We start from the raw sequence: 19,416 nt of genomic DNA on the forward strand, positions 1-19,416 counted from the left end.
AAAAAAAGCCACCAAAAACACACCCAGCCTCAGACCTCTAGGCCATTAGTGTATCTCACTCAGGTTTTGTCTTCCACCAAACACTGTCAAATTTCTGTTTTGTTTGGACCTGAAGGGTGGAGGGAGTTGGAGAGTTGCCTTTGCTGCTGTCAGTGCTTCCTAATGATGTTTCTCACTAGAAAAAATGAGGCTTGTTTGTTTGAGAATCAAATCCCCTGTGGGGCACAGTTTGTGAAACTGAAGATATGGGAAGGAAAATAATATCTGTTAGGGCAAAGTATAAACATCCAAAAAGCAGAAGAGTGAAACACCTACAGAGAATATTGTAGCTTTGCCAGCAAACTAATTAAAGTCACTGACTGATGAGGGAGCTGTGACAGCTGAAAGTTAAAATAAAATAAATCAGAAGTTTAGTCTAGCAATTATAACAGGAAATTACCACCGGAGTCAGGGCTCCTACGTTCTTTTCCTGGTTCTGCTTCCGATTTACTGAGCAAGCTGGAGAAGCCAAATTTTAAAAGTAGCTTCTAATTCAGAAAGCCTCCATTTCTGATGCCCACCTGGACACACAGAGGACTTCAGCTAGTATCTTCAGTGCTCTTCTGTGAGGGCAGAGCACTGGCATCTCAAGTCAGCTACCCAACCCAGAGAAACCTACAGTTATTGGCCCGCTCAACGTGGCCTCTAGAAGTTTCCCCGTCTGTGAATCGTGGCTAGCACAACATATTGCTGTGGGAGTCAGATGTTTAGATGCTCTTTATAGCTGGCACGGCATATTGCAGTGGGAGTGTTGTATTTAAATATTGTTTGTAAACATTTGCAAGTCTTCTCAGACACGCTCTGTCACCAAAGTCAGTGCCGTTACTTTTGGAAACAACGCACTTGGTGACCCGCACGTTTTCTGAAAGGACTGCTTCTTAGTAGGGACCATGAAGCTGCATTTCCAGGTCTGACTGCAGAAGGAGTTTAAGTAGAGTGCCACTGAAACTGAGAATCAGAAATAAATCTTCTGTTCAATAACATAGCCCCAGCTGAGGCTACATATAAAGCAATCTGTGACGCCTCAGGAGGAGGGGGAACATCTCTCAATCACAGGAGCTCTCTGTACATAGGGTTCCCTTTCAACTCCATGAAAATTTCTAAATGAAGAGAGCATGTGGCTCCTCCTTACACTGAATTGATTTTTGCTACAAATTCCTCAGAGGCAGAGCCAAATCAAATGTCCAGAATAAGGATGTCTTCATAAATCGACATTTTCCTACTCTACATTCAATTACAATCTCCCATCCATATCAAGGGACACCATGGATCAGCAGATTACACTCTGGGTGCCTGCCAGCACTCATCCAGTCATGGAAGTCCGAATGTTTCTCGTTATACCAATTAACACTTTTTTTTTGTTTCACATGCCCTAGAGTCAGCTTCATCTTTGCTATGAGCCAGAATATTTACAGTGGCCTGTCAGATTGAGTGTCGTGAAGCAAATTATTATAGATTTTGCTTATTTGTAACAGAGGCTGCTACTGCATCTGATGTTTTAAAGAACATTGCTATGCTGAGGAATAAGCACGAAGAATAGAGAACGTTGTTTACTATGCTATTACACTGCTATGGCGGTGGGGTAAGAAGAGCGGCAGAGGAGGTTTGGGGTCCTCCCGCTCCTCTTCCCCCTGCTAGTGTGTGGGGTTGAGCATACTCAGTGGTCCTTCCTGCGTGCTCCTACACGCGACCCTGGGAGGTAACACAGCATACACCATCTCTATCAGCCATGGGAACTCCAGTCTCAGAGTTCCTGCCAAGTTCAGGTCTTTTGCCAACCACCTGCTTTTTCAACCCGTTTTTTCACATAGAAAACAATTTGGACCTATACACTGAGAAATCGTACAAGCTCCCAAAACAAAAACAAACTCTTTCCCAGCATGATGGGTCATTTAACTTTTGTAAACATCATCTGGTAACCTTAAAAAGAAAGGTGCAGAGGCATGACATGTAAATAAATTACAAAGAGTCCTTCGATAGGTGATCATACCATTCTACCACTACACAGGCGAAGTATCTTCCTCTAGGCAACAATAAACAAGACACAATGAATACACAGGCAGTATTTCAACACCTGCTAGAGACTCTGGGAAAATGTCTTTGCAACTATCTTCAGGACAGCTGTACGCAATACTGTCATCTTCACCTTAACTTAGTAGCCTATTATGTGCCTTATTACACCTCTGTTAAGCACAACACACCCTTTCGATGAATGTATTTAGAAAATGTAAAAATGGTATTTGCATAAGGTCATTGTCTATTCTATTAGCTTCCCTAGGTTAAAAGGCTTTCTTTGGGGGACATTTAACATTTAGACACCGTAACAGTCCATTTGACAATCCCTTCCTAGTTTCTTCAAAATGTAGACATCAGTGAAACCATTTACCAAGAGCAAGAAACCAAGTGAAGTTCATGAAGTTGATTTCCACTAATCAAAAACATGCCTTCCCTTCATACTCAGTCCCAGTTGGTGCGCTCCTGTATAACTATGCATATCCACATACTAATGAATTGCCAATATTTCATTGTTTAGAGGCTGTGCAAAGCTGAATTCTAGTGGGGAATAGACAAGGATCCAGTTAAGGAATGTAGTCCTTTACTAGTGAGCTACTTCTCCTAATGCTATATGTAATACTAGCAATATGTAATCAACAGAGATGCTCTTATCATAATGAAATGGGTATTAAAGCTGTTCATTGAAAAAAGCACACAAGCATATTTCTAAATACTATGTTCAGTGTCACAAGTCTTTGTGAACTTTTGAATACTTCTTACAGAAGTAGTTCTCAGAGCTGTTAGACTCCAGCTTCAACATATGAACTCTTCATTAAGGGAATAAGACCTTCATGTCTGCCTCCGGTATCTCTTGCCCAAAGTTTCCCTGTTCAAAAACCCTTACTTTTCTGCTACTCCCCCACACTCCTTTTTGGTCATTCATTGCTACTTCACTTTGTTTTGTAGGCTCGTCCAAAAGGAGAAGGCCTGACTCCATACCAGGGCAAGAAACGCTGCTTCGGTGAATATAAGTGCCCCAAATGCAAGAGAAAATGGATGAGTGGAAACTCCTGGGCTAACATGGGACAAGAATGTATCAAGTGCCACATTAATGTTTATCCTCACAAACAGGTAGGAGAAGTGCAGAGCTGCTGGCATACAGGTGGTTTGGCACTGGGAATGCTCTTGACTTTGTAAGTAGTATCAGAGAATCAGAGATCTTCTTTAGTCCTCCTACCTCAAACCAGTTAGATTTTCAGAGTAGCAATGGGCCTCCTAGTTCTACTGGTTTGCTTCATATTTACACCAATTTAATGTTTCATTCCACTGGTGTCGGTGGAGTTACTTCACATGTGTACTACTTATTTCACCTGTAGAAATAGGACTGGATTTGGTCAAGGGGCTATTTATAAAGATTAGCGATAAAAGAGAACAATATTGAGATGACTGCTGCCTAAGAATTCCTTGGTTAATGATAGTAAAGCAACACAGCCTGGTTGAAGAGAGGTTTCTCAGTTTCCATAATACCAAGTGACACCCAGGCAAAGAACTTCAAGAGAAAGCCTTTTGTTAAGCTGGAAGGGTCAAGTCTAAGTAGCTCTGCTAGGAAAGCTGTGTCTGCCATCCTGTCAGCCATAGCTCACACAGTACACAGCCTGCCTTCCTCCTCCCTGCAGGTTGCAGTTTCATCTATCCCTTGAGGTCATTTCCTGCATTTCCAGCTCACAATGGGAAAACTGACTGTCAGTTCCTGCTTGTATCCAACCAGAACTGGTCACAAGCAGTCAACCAGTTCAGACCAACCACACGAGCTCATACCCCTTGGTTCCCTGACACACCAGGCTGCAGGCTGGCTGTCAAAGCTGACTCGTCATGTAGAAAGTCACTTTTGACAACCCCATGAGAAATAAACTTGGCCATAATGGAAAAATTTGAAGGGGGTTTTACAATATTGCAGAAAATTGTTGTAGATGGAAAAGGCGAGAATTATTTTAAGAATTTGGGAGGTGTGATTTGCCTCAGGTATAATTCATCCTAGCCGAATCTTAGTAATAAACAGAGCTCTGCACGGGTCAAGTTACCTGCTGCCCGCTCAGAGAGACTGCTCGAACCATAGACAGGTCATTTGGATGTACTTGCAATAGGTGCAAAGGAAATTCCATCAGGAGCCTTAGGTGTCTCATTAGTTACCTAAGTGCTTGAGAAATTCCTATAAAAAGCTCTTTCCACGGGCTCATAAGGAACACTTCATACCATTTCATGAGATTTTGGAAGGGAGGGTGTTGGGGAAAAAATAAATCCTAAAGAAGGATGCTGTGACTTCATTATGATGAAAAGGCAGAGGAACATTGAAATTCACTGTAACAAGCAGGAAGAGGAAATACAAATAAGCGTATTAAGTTTTATCCCAGCCAGGAACATCAAATCAACTATATTACCTCCTCTTGTACACATATTCATCTAATTCTAAGGGCAAGATTCGGCTCAGTCTCTACAACAACATTGGATTCTTGTACACAGACAAAATATTGATTTAGAATTGCTAGTACCTTGAAGCAATATGAGTTGCAGTTAAAATGTAGTGTTTGAAGCCTGCCATGCTTGTGGCAGAAGCCTTGGTTTGAACTCGATGTACTTCACTACAAGATCATCATCCCTTCTTTCGGTCCTGGGAGTTCTCCTACTTTATAATGAACTTGTACAATACCCTGGTTGAGCCAGTGAATATCTTTCTTTCTGTTGGCCAGTTGAGATGATGTAATCCATTCCCCTTTCTCTGGGCTAATGCCACTCTGATTCCAAACTCGAAAACAAAAGGTCATCTTTAGAAATGTCATGGTTTAACCCCAGCTGGCAACTAGGCACTACTCAGCCAGTTGCTCACTCCCCGTCCCAGTGGGATGGGGAAGAATCGGAAGAGTAAAAGTGTGAAAACTCATGCTTTGAGATAAAGACAGTTTAACAGGTAGAGCAAAAGCCATGCACACAAACGAAGCACAACAAGGAATTCATTCACTGCTTCCCATGGTCAGGCAGGTGTTCAGCCATCCCCAGGAAAGCAGGGCTTAATCACACGTAACAGTGACTTGAGAAGGCAAACGTCATTGCTCCCAACATCTCCCACTTCCTCCTTCTCCCCCAGCTCTGTGTGCTGAGCATGACGCCATGTGGTGTGGGACATCCCGGGGTCAGTTGGGGTCAGCTGTCCCAGCCGTGTCCCCTCCCAACCCCTTGTGCCCCCCCAGCCCCTCGCTGGTGGGGTGAGGAGCAGAAAAAGCCTTGGCTCTGTGCAAGCCCTGCTCGGCAGGAACTAACGCATCCCTGCGTTATCAATGCTGATTTCAGCACAAATCCAAACCACAGCCCCATACTGGCTACAGTGAAGAAAATTAACTATCCCAGCCAAAACCAGCACAAGAAATTGCAGTCTAATTTCCCTGACAAAACTGTGACTGGAAACTAGATTGCAAGTGAGAAAAAGCAAGGACCTCTTTTTTTCATGGAAGCATAGATGTGGAAGGAAAGCTCAGCAATTTTCTTTCACTGACTTACATGAGACAGTCTCAAAGCTTCCAAGGTCTCTGGTTCCTTGCCTCTGTTTAGACAGCTTGCATAGACAACTGCACCAAAATCCAGGCTGAGCAGTACAGTCATTTATCACATGCATGGAATTACGGTCTTGGGGGTGAGAGAAATTACAAAGCCACTGATTTATAACACAAGCTTACAAATATTTATCTTGTTCTTCTAAATTCTTTCTATCATTTCTGTTACTGTTCAAAGGGTCACAAGAACTCACTCAAGAGGTATCCCATCCACACTATACCAGAGGCATTACAGACTAAGGAATATGTATATTTTGTAGTAAAGAAGGTTTGCAAGTAGTCCCTTGGGCAGAATTACTCTTCGTGGCAGGGCTAGAGAAGTCTGATCCGCATAGTACTACTAAAGTCAAAGACATACTGTGGAAGGGTTGCAGCCTACAGTGCTTCCATAAGCTGTGCTTGCCTTGGAGCCATATACATGGTGTTTTCCAGGGAATAATCACAGCATGGGCAGTGCAGGTTTCCACAGCTGACCCCCATCGCTATGTTTCCACGTCATCCCTTAAGGACACCGTAACTCAGGATGTGGAAGAGCTTTGCTCGTCTTATCTATCCATGTGTTCGTGTCCCACCAGTAGGTATGGCAGCTATTTGAGATCTTCAGTACAAGAGTGCATTTCAACTAGGCTTCCAGATATAAATAACTTGCAGCCAGTCACTAGTGCTCTTCCCTAAATTTTGAACTTACAACTTCAAGTTGAAAGATTTTACATCCATTGTCTCTGCCTCACCTCCATCAGCTTCTAGTTCTCAGTGTTACTATCGTCTATTCTTTTTCATTCTTCCAAGGTCCCCTGTGCTGCTTCCGATTAAACATACCAGCAATAGCCAGACAGCAAAGAAAACAGCGTCAGTTCATGCACAGAGCCAGCAGCAAAGGAGAGCTAACTTAGGCTGCATGAGGTCAGAGCTGCTTCTTGACAGAGCCTAGTGTTGTGAACCCATACGTGTTTTTTCTCCAAGCATCCAGCTCCACACCAGACTCTCTCTAAACATTTATCAACGTTTATCTGTGGTGTTATTCTGCACCATTTTGGAAAACATGCTCTGCCCAGTCACCAGTACTTTTACCCTAATGACTGTATTTTGTAAAAGCACTGTGAAAGTTATTTAATAAAAATCCAATATTCCTAGTTTGAGAGTTAAAGCACAAAAAATCTTATTGTGCACATAATATTGTTTTAGAAGGTTTCTTAATTAGCACTGCTACACCTTAACATTTGCTGTATGTATTTCCTGTATGTTCTTTAGATTTTTATTACTCTGTTGGCACTTACCATAGGAGAGTCCTTATTCGTGTTTGAGTTCCTATGCACTTCTAGAAGTTTTTAGCAATCACTTCTTTCCTCTCTCAGTGCATTAGTCGATGTCCTCCTACTGCCTTCATTACATGGGATCAGAGTATTTTCACTCATCTGAATCTTCCATTAGACAGTTTTTCCAACTTAAACAATTCATCTAAGATAAGATGCTGCCTCTCCCTAGAAGCCATGTTTCTTTTGTGCTATTTGAACTTAACTCAAGAAATCAATATAGCTTTGTAGTGTCTATTCTTTCACTGCAAAGTCATCACACTATGTGATGCGATCATAGTACAAGTAATCCATAAGCAGATAACTCTTTAATTTAACAAAACCCAGATGAACTGGCCAGACAGGAGTTTGACCTCCACTCAAGCTCAGGCACTACTTGCCTGTAGTGAAATAAGCTATTTATTTCAAAACAGTTTTGTCAATATTTCTTCTCTGCAACATGCTGGAAATTCTTCATCTCCTTTTCTTACTCCTTGCCCTACCATTTGGTAAACATATTATTGCAGCCTAACAGATAAAGAAGTTATCTTGAATATTATTTTTAAAATTAATGGTCTTTTTATCAGCAGATACTATTTGCTGTTGGTTCCTCAACATTAACTAGCCTTACGTCAAGGAACAAAAGCCTCCAAAACTACAAAAATTACTTCACTGCAAACTACTCAGACTGTGTCTAAAACCAGTGCGGCGCCACGTTTCCTGGGTGAAGGCATATTATAAAAGTCTCCATTCACAATAGCGTACACAGAGTGAAAACTCATACCAGAGCACACCAAACTCCCCTATTCCACATCTGATCCTGGGCAGTACAGGACACTTACAGGAAGGTGTGGATATAGGACAAGACGCAGGATACTTTTCGATCCTCTGGTATTGCCAAGTATCTCTGCATTCCCCCAGTTTCTTGCCAAATCGATCGACCTCTGTAGAGTCTCTTCACTAGCTGAAATATAACCACTTGGGCCACCAAGCTTTGCTACATCATCCTGAATATTGGAGATTAGCATGCTTTTGTTGTAGGAGAAAAAAAAATCCCTTATATTCAGGGTTGCTTGACATTCCCAGCAGTGAATTAGGAGCTTATTCTCAACTCCCAGGCTCACCCTGTTCTCCAGTCCTCATCTGCATCTCTCATCTTCCCCAGTCACTTTCCTCAATCTGTGAGCTCTTCAGTCCTGCACAGCTCGTCCACGCTGTCTCACAAGGGATGGTTCATGCCTGAGTACTCCCCTGTAACTGGCTCAGGCAATATCAGAGTACTGAAAATAATCATCTCCACTCTGGATAGCTCTGGGGTAGCCATTCAAGCACATATACCGGATCTGTGAATGGCTTGTGCAGCTATGCTCAAATCTTGATTTCCTATGCATACCTTTCATTAGTGGGTCCCTGGAGAGGAGAGCAGCCACACTTCCCTGCCACCTGCTCTTTGTTCCTGGAGGCTCATTTCACTGCAGGAAATTATCCTGTGCCAATTCCCCCCAAGGAATGTCTCAATTCAGCCCTGCGCTCTTACTCCACATACCCTATCTTTGAGAATGAGCTTTTAATCTCTCTGGAGCAGGAAAAGTCTTCTCAGCAATTTTACAGCTGTGTATATACTTCAGAGTGCTCTATAAATACAGCTTTAAATCTCTGCTTTTAAGAAAGATGTTGGAGCATGTATTACAAGTAGTAACACAAGAGCCTAATAAGCAGGGCTGCTGCCATTCATCCCCCAGCTCATCCGCAGCATGGGCAATCAGGTGGCTCTCGGACCTGAGCTGCAAAACTGCTCCTTGTCCCGAGGATGCTCTGTGTGCGTTTTTGTCTTCATTACAAAAACGTGCCGCTGTGTTCCTCCTTTTGCATTTCCACCACATCCCTCAAGCAGTAAACCTCCCAGTGGGAGTGCTTACAGCAATTCACAGGACATGGGGCAAAAATTGGAGGCCAGTTGAGCTCATGCCTTATGGAGGAATAGGAAACCAAACTACTACTCCAACAAAGCTGCTGTATGGCTATTCCAAAAGCCATTTCCTGGGTAGTTACTTTAGCTACTCTAAACATAAACAAAAGTCTCAGATGGGACTTAAACCTGCCTCTTATTCTTTAAGGAATTATGATTTTGTCATTGTTTATGCTCCTCCTTACCCCGCTCCAGCGATGGAGCCAGTCCTTGTAGCCATTCACCAGCATTTTTGGCACTGTAACAGGCCGGATGCCAAGCTTTGAATTCTGATTTTCTTCCCCTGCCCGCTATAGCAGCAACATCTGCTCCTGTGGTTGCTTCCTGGCTGGCCTCTTATCAAGGCTTCTTCTCTGACTTTGTGGCTAACTCCAGTGCTGTTTGTGATGACAGCTGTTGCACTGGTGCAGAACCAGCCATCTGGTGACTGACTTGTCCTCTTGGACACTATTTTCTTCCAGCTGTCAGGAATTTACTGTTGGACTGGAAATAATCTGGTATGTAAATACATTCTTCCTGATATCCAAGCTATTACTTCCATGGGCAATACAGTGGTCCCATCAAAACTCCCATATCTGGGTACATCTGCAGCCGCATCTCTTCTTGCAGTATGGGGACCGAAGGGTCTGATCACTCAAACCTAATGAACTTTTCAACAGTTTCAGACCTACAAGTATGATCTTTTGACTTTTCAGATAATAAACCCTCCCCAGCATGCCCATACTTATGTGCGCCAGCAGCAGGAATACAGATCACCCCAGACTGGTGCTTCTCTGAACTCTAAAAAGATTTTTACCCTTTAGCTCATGCAGTTACCATTCATTCCTAGCTGGCCTGTCCCAGAGGCACGCTGCTGACAGAGGCTGCTTGCTCGCTCTGAGCATCGTGCTTCTGATCTGCAGCCTTCTTATCACTGCCTCTCGGATCCACAGCGACAACTGAGGGCCTTGTTAATGTCCCTTCTCCCCCCAGGCAGACAGAAAAGCAGAGGGTCTGCTGCTCAAAAATGCACGTTTCATCCTTTTCCCCCAGTGCCTAATCTTTTATTGGACTAAAAATCTACAAATCCGTGATAGCATGTGTGTCTGGAGGGAAGCATACCTAGCTATGGGTCGTTAAGACTGTTAACCTAACAATTATCCTGCCAGCTCTAGTTGTAGAATCCACATCTATTCACATATCTGGTCTGCCATTTAATCACCTCATTTGCTCCATTAAGATTTGAGGTAATGAGTCCTGAAAATTATTTAAAAGTATTTCCTCACATTTCAGTTGTGATGGAATCCTTGATCCATCAGTGGTGCAATCAAATTGTTCCATTCTACAGCAAAAAATTTTTCAGTTTTCTACATACAAACATAAGCAGCCACATTATTCCATTCTGCTTCTTAGTGGAAGCAATTTTCCTCAAGGATGTCCTAGTGCCGTTCTCTCTGACACCTACCACTTCCTAAGAGTGAGCTTTTTGTTTTGAGGGGTTTGGGTTTTTAACGGACTTGTGGGGAGCGCAGAGTTCATTCAGTTCATGTAGGCCAGGACAGCAATAGTTCATAATCAAAAGTTAATTTGCAGGACAGGAATTGCTATATAAATTTAAATTTATTTCAGCTTCATTCCCCTGAGGCAACAGCTTTAGTCACTACCACCAAATGCTTTCCCGGTGGAGCTGCACAAGATTATTTCCACCCGGCAACTACCAGGAGAAAATTAAAGAAAGGCGCCCTAAAATGAAGAATCTGAGCGCCCATCCCTGTAGTTTTTACTGAAAATATGGACTGCCAAATCCTGGATGCTTACATTTATAAAAAGACAATGAAAATTGTAGTATTATATTTAAACTCTCCATTTAATGGAAAAAAAGTATACCTTTCCCAGAGAAACATAGCAGGATTTTCAGAAGTTTTACAAGCTCCATTTCACCTTTTCTTAAGGAAAGGAATTATTTTTTCAGCCAGACACCCCTTCCCCTTCTCCACACCCTCTCCAAACGCATGGCTGAGTTTTCCTGCTCTCAGCTGCCTGCCAGCAGCAGCACAGGACTCTTACAGCCACCTGAGCTATTCAGATCATCTGCATAATTCGGGCAGTCCCCAAAACCAACGCACAGCATGCAGCAGCCCGACCCCGCCGCACCCCTCTCGCGCCAGCATCTTCTCCTTCCCCTCTGCTTCCACCACGCCAAAGCCGGTGAGGATTGCCCAAGGACGTCCAACGTACGGGGACACACAGCGCTCTGGCTCTCAAACATCCTTCCCTTTTAACATGGTATAAGAAAGGTTGCATGAGTGTAAGGTTATTACTTTAAAGCCCTCCACAATTACTAACAGAAATAGCAGCAGGACAAGAACAGTTGCTTCTCAGGGTGTTTGAATGGGGGCTTTTTGCCTTACAAGAAACCAGTGAAAAGAAAACAGCAAATGGAGGTAGGCTGGGACTTCATTTTATGCAAAAGTTGAAGTGTTTTGGGGATACAAACCGTGCAAGCACACGACAGTTTTGAAGCCTCAGCCCTCTACTGCCTCACCAGAAACATAGCCCGGGCTCTGCTCGGCTCCACTTCTTCCAGCTGGCCCTTGGCAACCTGCTTTCCTGAGTTTGTAACCCCTCTCTCCCCAGCCTCTGTGTCGTAACACGCTGGTAACAATAACATTTCTGAAATCGAAATGCTTTGCAGGCCAAAAAGCTGAGCTCAATCAACGCAGGGGGAAAGCAAACCACGGAGAGCTATTGTTTCTGAAAACCATCCAAAAACTCTTGGCGCTTCAAGGCATTCCCAATGTCCTTTGCACTATTTCCAGGAAAAATGATTCCCAAGGCCTTGCATATTAAAAAAAAAAATCTGGCTTATATCAATAAACATGATAACTGCTGTATTTTTTCTCTTTAATCAGAGCACAGCTAGCATGTAGAAGCAATCAGAGCCGAGTCGGATAGCCTGTTTTAAGTGTAGCATTTCAAGACTCTCAATTTCTCCGTGGAGGGGCATAAATTAACTCCTGGGACTCCTGAACCTGAGCATTATCTTTGACTACATTTATGTAATGCAAATTCTTGAAGAAAGTTTGTGGGCAGACATTGGTGGAATAAGTGGTAGAAAAGGCAGAAGGGCAGTTTTTTTCTAACCAAATAAACTTATTCAACTTGTGTGTGTTGTGGCAGAAGCACTGCCTGCACCAGCGGTTGGGCTGCGAGCCTAGACACAGGATCTGCAGGAGACTGGTTCTGATCTCAAATCCTAACGTGCAGACTTCCAACAAGTCACTCAAAGCTCAGTGGGGTTGCAGGGGGAGGTTAAAGGACTTTGAGGAGATGAGGGGTCCCGTCTACCTTCCCTAGCCCCTACCTGATACAGAAAATCCAATTTGCAATTAAATTGTAAATGAAGTTAACATCAAAGAGTTGTAACATGTGGCTCAGGACAGAGAAACATCAGGCAATATCATGGGTAAGAACACTGAATCAGAAACAACCCACTGACGATCGCCCATATATTGTTTCTACTAGCTGGGCAATATAATAGGTGTTGCACTTACAATCCAATACAACCAAGCAAGAATTTGCAGACATCCCTTGTTGAGGGTAACAGAATATATTTTGTCTCATTTTAAATATTCAGAGAGCTGAGAAACCCTTCTACTCTCTGGATTATGAGCTGTTCTTGCAGTGTTACATAGCCAAAAAAAGGCTTTGAATGTCTCTGTTCTTCCTATGCAGGGTCTCGGGTGGGTGGCTTTGGAATGAAGAACTTAAGTAAAAACTTAGATGATCAGCTGCACTAAGATTTTACAGCTAAAGGAAGCTCTTTAAGATTTAGGAAAGGTGCGAAAAGATAAATAGCTGTAATTTTGTGATTTATATTTATCCACCCCCTGCTCCAAGGCTCATATTTTGAAGAGATAAGGAATATTCTAGTATCCCTGTGAGAACAGCGAGAAGCATATGGCTTGTTTTCAGGTTTCACACCACATGCTGTCTCTACCACAGTCCCATAGAACAACCGCTGTCTTCACGGGAGGGCACTGTGAAATGAAATAGGCTGTCAGGTACATTTCACAAAGACAGAGAAATTACGGGTTAGGGAATTTTGTTTGGTTTTTTGTTTTTCAAACAAATGGTTCACTTTACGATGTTCTACCTCACATGTCTATCACCTCTCCTCCTATTAGACTTTCCAACCACTTAATCTTACTGCAATATTTAACATGGGTATTTATTTTCAGAATGATTGTGAAGCCCTTTACGTCATGGAAAATTAAATAACAAAGATGTAGTAAAAATAAAGCGGTTTCACTCCCTTGTTTAGCTGCATACACCTCCAACCATGTGATTTCACAGATATTAAAAATATATAGTCAATTAATACTCAGGTTCAGGGCAAAGGGTGGTTGTTGTGAGGTCAGGGGTTTTTGTTTGGGTTTTTTTTCTTTTTTAGGGCTTTTTTTATTAATAGCTTTGCAGCTGCTCTACTTCAAAAATTTCGGCCTCAGAAGTATGGGTCTGAGTATTGGGAAAACCTCATTTAGCTATTTAATACCTGTGCACGGGTAAGAGTTTTCTTGTCACAGCAGCTAATCCTAGCATCGGTAACCCCCGCTGGCACTGCTGGGTAACGGGATTCCCGTGCGTGAGGCGTTAATGCCTTTGGGACATCTCAGTTACCGGAGCCGAGAGAATAAACCCTTCTGAGTTACTGCTTTCATAAATATAGTCCCCAGTTTGGGTCTTTTAGTAATTTGTCTACAACAAAGTTGCCACCACCTTTACGAAGAAGGGTGACATTAGGTTGTGAGGCCGCTCTGAACCAATGCAGAGCTGAGGAAATATTTCATCCCTTCAGGAAAAAAATGCAGTACTTCTATAATTACTAGGAGAAAGCTCCATTAAGGCTAAAAGTAGGCTTCACATGCATAATCAAGAGTAACAGTGACAAAACCTTGGATCTCATCTGATTTCCTTCCCTTCACTGCAGAGACCCCTGGAAAAGCCGGACGGCCTGGATGTTTCGGATCAGAGCAAAGAACATCCCCAGCACCTGTGTGAGAAGTGCAAAGTTTTGGGCTACTACTGCCGCCGTGTGCAATAAACCTTCCAAGTGGCCTCTTCCCGTCCCCATCATCCTTAAAGATCCTCTGGCAGCACACGATCAACAGCAACACAACAAAACAAGATAAAAGCTAAAATAATTGCCAATATTGCCTATATAATAATATGCCTTACCATTAATAGAATGTAACATTTCTCCTGTGCGTGCGCACGCATGCAACAGGTATTTACAGGACTATGATTTGTATACATACATATATATGTAAATTTATATATATATGTACACACACATATATAAAGCGTTACCGATGGTGTTCACAACAGAACCGCGGTTTCAGGTTCTGCTGATTGTTTACACAGACCCTATATCATGGCCAGGTGAAATGAAGTACTATTCAATAGGCAAGGTATAATATTCACAAGGAATATATGTTATATGTCTGGCTTTTGCAGAGGTTAAATAGTTGTGGGGCCACTAATTGCAAGCACTCGCCCACGACGTGAACGCTATTCCTATTATATGACAAGACAAAGGAAGATGAGACAAGCCACAGCATAAAAGAAGGAAAATTATTGTTTTCCCGGTTTTAGAAAGTCTGAGAATTTTGTGCTGCTGCTTTCTTGGACTTTTTCTATTTGTTACCATCGCTTGGGCAGGGCTTAGGCAAAATCATTTTTTGCAGGACGTGGCAAAAAAAAAAGTGAATAATTGTTTGAGGGTGTGGGTTGGGTAGAAAGGGAATGCCATAATGGGACCCAGAGCACCAGGAAGGATTCCAAGAGGTTTTTTGGAGGAGACAAAATTGGCTTGCTTGTGCGACTACCAGATCCTTCTCTTGTCATATAATCCCGCTGAAATGGTCCCTGTATGTGTATGGGCTGTTCATTAGGCCACGAGCACACTAAATTTACTGTGAATAAGGGGGGATAAGAATACTTAAAACTGCCCCTGAAACCCTTAATTGAAAGATTAGCCAAACTTACTGTTTATAATAGTTTTAAAGCCACTTTCTGGAAATATTTTTATGTCCTGTTTTCTACTGTACAAATTTGTAATAGCATAAAACCTGTTAGCCATAGGGGTGTTATGAGGCATGGAGAACCCTCTATATAACCTTCCCTCTTTATGTCTTCCTAAAACACCTACATACCTGAGGAGATATGTAGGAGTTAACTTTTGTTGTCCCATTTCAGGTAGAACTTTGTGCAGGAGCATCCTGCTGCAAAGAAATATCTCATCAGGGATTGGGAAATATCATGAACTGAAAGTACCTCGAGACAGTATCCTGTTTGTTTGCCTACGTAAGAGTACATTGGCGAAAGGACACAACGAGCAATTCACTTGCATTATTCACTAAAAAAATTACAGGGATTATGTTTGTTTGGTTTTTTGTTTTGTTTTTTTAATCAACAACTTCTATTTTTATGAAGTTTCCTTTAGAGAGATTGATTTGTGTGAATGATACTTAGTGGGAGTACTTTAAATCCTAAATAACTTGATGTGAATTAAATTTGTTTTGAGGATTAATTCCATAACGCTAAGACAGAGGGGGGTTTATGCCAAGTTATAGCAGGATGTTACCGGTATGGACAGTCAAGCTCTTGTAAAGCAAATTGAAATCTTACAGTGAGCATTCATAGAGGAAATGGGAAGCTCTTTATGAATTCGCTCTAGGGTGAAACTTTTGCCATTTCTTTGCTTTGCTATAAGCAGGGAAAAATTGTTCCTGCTTATTCTGGCGGTAATGTAACGTACATATCTCACCAACCGCATTATTTATGGGTAGCCCAAGTGATCCAGCCTAGTAGTTGGAGCAATGGATAAGTATTGGGACTCCTGGCTTCTGACCACGGTTCTCCCATTAGCTCCCTGATTTTGGGCAAGTCACAAGATCCTTCTGGACCTCAGTTTCCCCAACTGCAAAATGGGGATAATAATACTTTAGTATAGCTACCTCACAGGAGAGTTGTGAGGCTTACTTAATATCTATAGGTGTTTTGACATCACTGGATGAAAAGCGCTATGTAATGCTAAAATACTATTAACTAAATTAATCACTTTGAAACCAGTTTTGCCCAGTTGGCAATTCCATCAACTGAAATAGCTGAAAATAATATTATTGGAAGTTAACACTAATAACAGTTCAGTTGCCTCAGTGAAGATAAGCAGTTTGTGCAAAAGGAAGTGTTTCCGCTTGAAAATGCTAAGACTCAGAAATTACCTTAGAGACAAATTCTCTGAAAAAAGATACTAATCTGCCAATACAAATAAAAATAAGAAAATACCAGGCAAATCTCGGGGTGGATTTTCAAAGCTTGACTGCTAGTATTAATCTCAATAGTTTGTTCCAAGCATGAGTACTTTTGAAAGAGCCGCATGCTAAACCAGATCTATTTTTTTCCTCTTGAGCACTTAATAGTACATGAACAAAATAAATAATCACCTTGATGCTTCACATCCAGCTAAAGGGCACGTAGAGAAGCCCCCTGAGATGAAGATAAGGGAAGATGTTATTTATTTTCTCCCTGAAACTTAAGATGTTGCTATCAACCATTTTATGTGTTGAAATAATTTAAATCTTATGATAACCACTAGATCACTAAAACAGCACATCCCATGATTTAAATATGTCAATATACAACACACCACCAGGTTCTGAACAAAGACCAACTGCAAGATACCATTATATGCAATTGTTGCTATTTTCATGACAGTGCCCAGTTAAAAATTATTTATCCATATTCAACACTGCATGGCAATGCCTTTAGCTTATGGATTTTTTAGGTTGTGCTTTAAAGTAAGGTTCCTAAAAATACACGTGATCGACTTTAAAACAATTAATGTCCGTAGCCGTAGAATAGTAATTCTTAAAAGCATACTTACAAGAATTCTATATTTATATCATTGATATTTTCCTAGGCAGAACACACACAAAGTATTTAAGTAATTTTTAGCATATTTGAAGTAACAAGGAGGAGAACAGATTTCCTCCTGCACTTACGTAGGGGAAATGCAAATAAAGAACAAAATGCACAGGAAGGCAAGAAACAACACTGCCGTAGTTTGTACTGCCTAACTCTTAGACTGCAAATCTGCCCGGGCGCGGGATGCGGATGCGATCAGGTCCTGGGCAGCCCAGGGCTGGAAGCAGCCTGCTTGCCTTGCCATCCCTGCCAAAAGCAGGGTGGGGAGGGGGAGTGACCTGGGGTCCCCGGGGAGCAGCCACCACCCTCCCTCCCCTGCAGCCGCGGGGCTGAACCCCGCCTTCCCCCCAGCCCTGTGAGGACACCCCCTTGTTTTCTCGTCTCCCTAACAAGATGGCGCGTGGGGAAGGCAGCAGCGCCAGGCTCGCGCGGGGGGAGCATTCCTCTGTCCCTCCAGGCGTCAGGTTCGCTCGTAGGATTGCAGCACTGGGCCCTGGGCATTTGGTCTGTGCTTGTCCGTATATAGTTTGTGGGTTGCTGGAAAAACACATCTGCATAAATAAGGTACAATAGCTATGACCATTGGCTTTTAGTTAACGGCACAGAAGGGAAATTTCTGAATTCTGATTTTTAAAAAAGGGAAAAAACCCCACCATTGATTACAAAATGTAGATTTCTTCTCTTTCCCCGCCCCAAGGTAATTCACCTCGAGACCTAACTAACTCTTTCCAAATTGGAAAAAACTTAAAAATTCAGATTTTTGACTGGAAAGAGGATGAGTTGATTTACCTTTTAGGTTTTTCTGAATGCTTTCTGATGTTCTCTTTAACCAGCTCCGCATTTAGAGCATCAGCTAGTAATCCTCGAAGGCATTTTTAGACAGTCCTACTAGAAGCAAAGCGAACATCAGTAAGGAGTTGTAAATCAACGCAGGCTTCCCTGACTTGAGTATTCTTTAGGGCTCTACCTGAGAGAAATTTGGCTCTGTGCATTTATTTGGCAAACGGGATTTTTAACCTCAGGTGCTTGCTGTTGCCTGCCTGCCTACCAAACCCATCCAGCACTTTTTTTTTTTTTTCTTTTCCCCCTCTTTGGAGATTTTTAAACTTTCATTTCTTTCTTAAAAAAAAAACCCAACTAAACACAATTTGTTTCCTCAGTCGGTCAGAACATTTCACATGGAATTTGTCCTTGGCATTGGCACTGCTCTGGAGAAAAGTATCAGTGATTTGAAATGTGTGGTGTAGGTTTTTCGCTGCTTTAATTTGACGCGGCTCCAGTGAAGTTGTTATGAATACTTCATTTAATAGTAATGAAGAAAAATCCCTGTAGTTTAAAGGATAGCCCCATTTTAGCCAGTTTCTACTGCTGCTACCACAGACCTAAAATGATGCCACGCAAGCAAAGTTTGAGGCCTTTTCGTCTCAAAGTTGCTTTTTAATTTCAGATAAATACACAAGAGTATATATTATTTCTGAAAATAGGTGTATTTTGAAGTTCCCCATTATATGGGACTTAGTTTGTAAACTAAAAATGTGAAGTTACGTATGTCTGAGAGAAGCCTTATGCCGAGAAGTATTCTCTACATTATTACCTTTTTATATAACATGAAATTTAGATTATCCACAGGTTGCACACCTGTGACGCTCTAGCAGTTACTCCAAAAATAAAACTACTTAAAACATTAAAAGTTAAGAGCCTTTGGAAATGTCAGACTTCATAGATTAGTCCTCTCTGCCCTGCAGTCACGCAGAATTTTTTTTTTTTTTCTAGTATTGATCCCAAGGGTTGCCCGCTGAACAGAATGCAATAGATCGCCCCATGTGTTCCAAGTTAAGTGAATTGACATACATTTTCCATTTGCCTTTGCCAACACATTTTAAAATGTGATGGAACTGTCCCCATAGAACAAAAATCATTCTTTAAGTTATCACTCCACTCCCGACTGGGCTTCAACCTGTATCTCTTTCCTGTCAGCAAAACCACTGCTGTGCATTCAGTTTGCTATATTGCTGAAGTGCTCAGAGGGCTGTTTGAGACCTTAGATATAGGGATGATGGTTTGTGTTTCTAGGATGAATTTCAAAGGGACAATCGTGTGCAGTTACTAGCTATAGAAGATTGATATAAATGTTTACCCCTGTATGAAGTATTTTACAGTTTTACTTGCAGATGTGTATTTATCTTGAGTTATACTTGACATAGAGTTTCTTTCAATTTTTTTTTTTAATACTATGTGTGTATTTTGGAAACCTTTTTAGATGTTAAAATTTTTGAATGGTTACAAATATTTCTTGTAATACTGAATTGTTATCTTATCTGGAAACTCTTTGCAGTAACTTTTCTGTATATATTTGAGGGCCTTTTTAAAAAAAGTATTGTTTGTTTTTTGAGGAAAAGTTTTTACAATTTGGAAGCTTTCAGAAGGGCCTTCCTCTCAACTAGGATACTAACAGAGGTAAGAGTTTTCTTAAGTATTTTGCAGAACTAAGGATGTATCCTCAAGAAAATATTTATGGAAGTAATTTACTTTTTTTTTTTTACAATGC

General features: G+C 41.7%; 1 protein-coding gene across 1 annotated transcript in view; it reads left to right on the forward strand.

The window, feature by feature from the left end:
* ZCCHC24 (zinc finger CCHC-type containing 24) overlaps nt 1-17,349 on the forward strand; it is a 116,035-nt gene extending 98,686 nt beyond the window's left edge. The window contains exons 3-4 of the mRNA XM_075109298.1: nt 3,001-3,165; nt 13,870-17,349. Of these exons, the coding sequence (XP_074965399.1) occupies nt 3,001-3,165; nt 13,870-13,983 (279 nt within the window). The 3' untranslated portion in view covers nt 13,984-17,349. The remainder of the gene's footprint in view (nt 1-3,000; nt 3,166-13,869) is intronic.
* The last annotated feature ends 2,067 nt before the right edge of the window (nt 17,350-19,416 follow it).

Source organism: Phalacrocorax aristotelis, chromosome 14, assembly GCF_949628215.1.
Source record: "Phalacrocorax aristotelis chromosome 14, bGulAri2.1, whole genome shotgun sequence".
Taxonomy (NCBI): domain Eukaryota; kingdom Metazoa; phylum Chordata; class Aves; order Suliformes; family Phalacrocoracidae; genus Phalacrocorax; species Phalacrocorax aristotelis.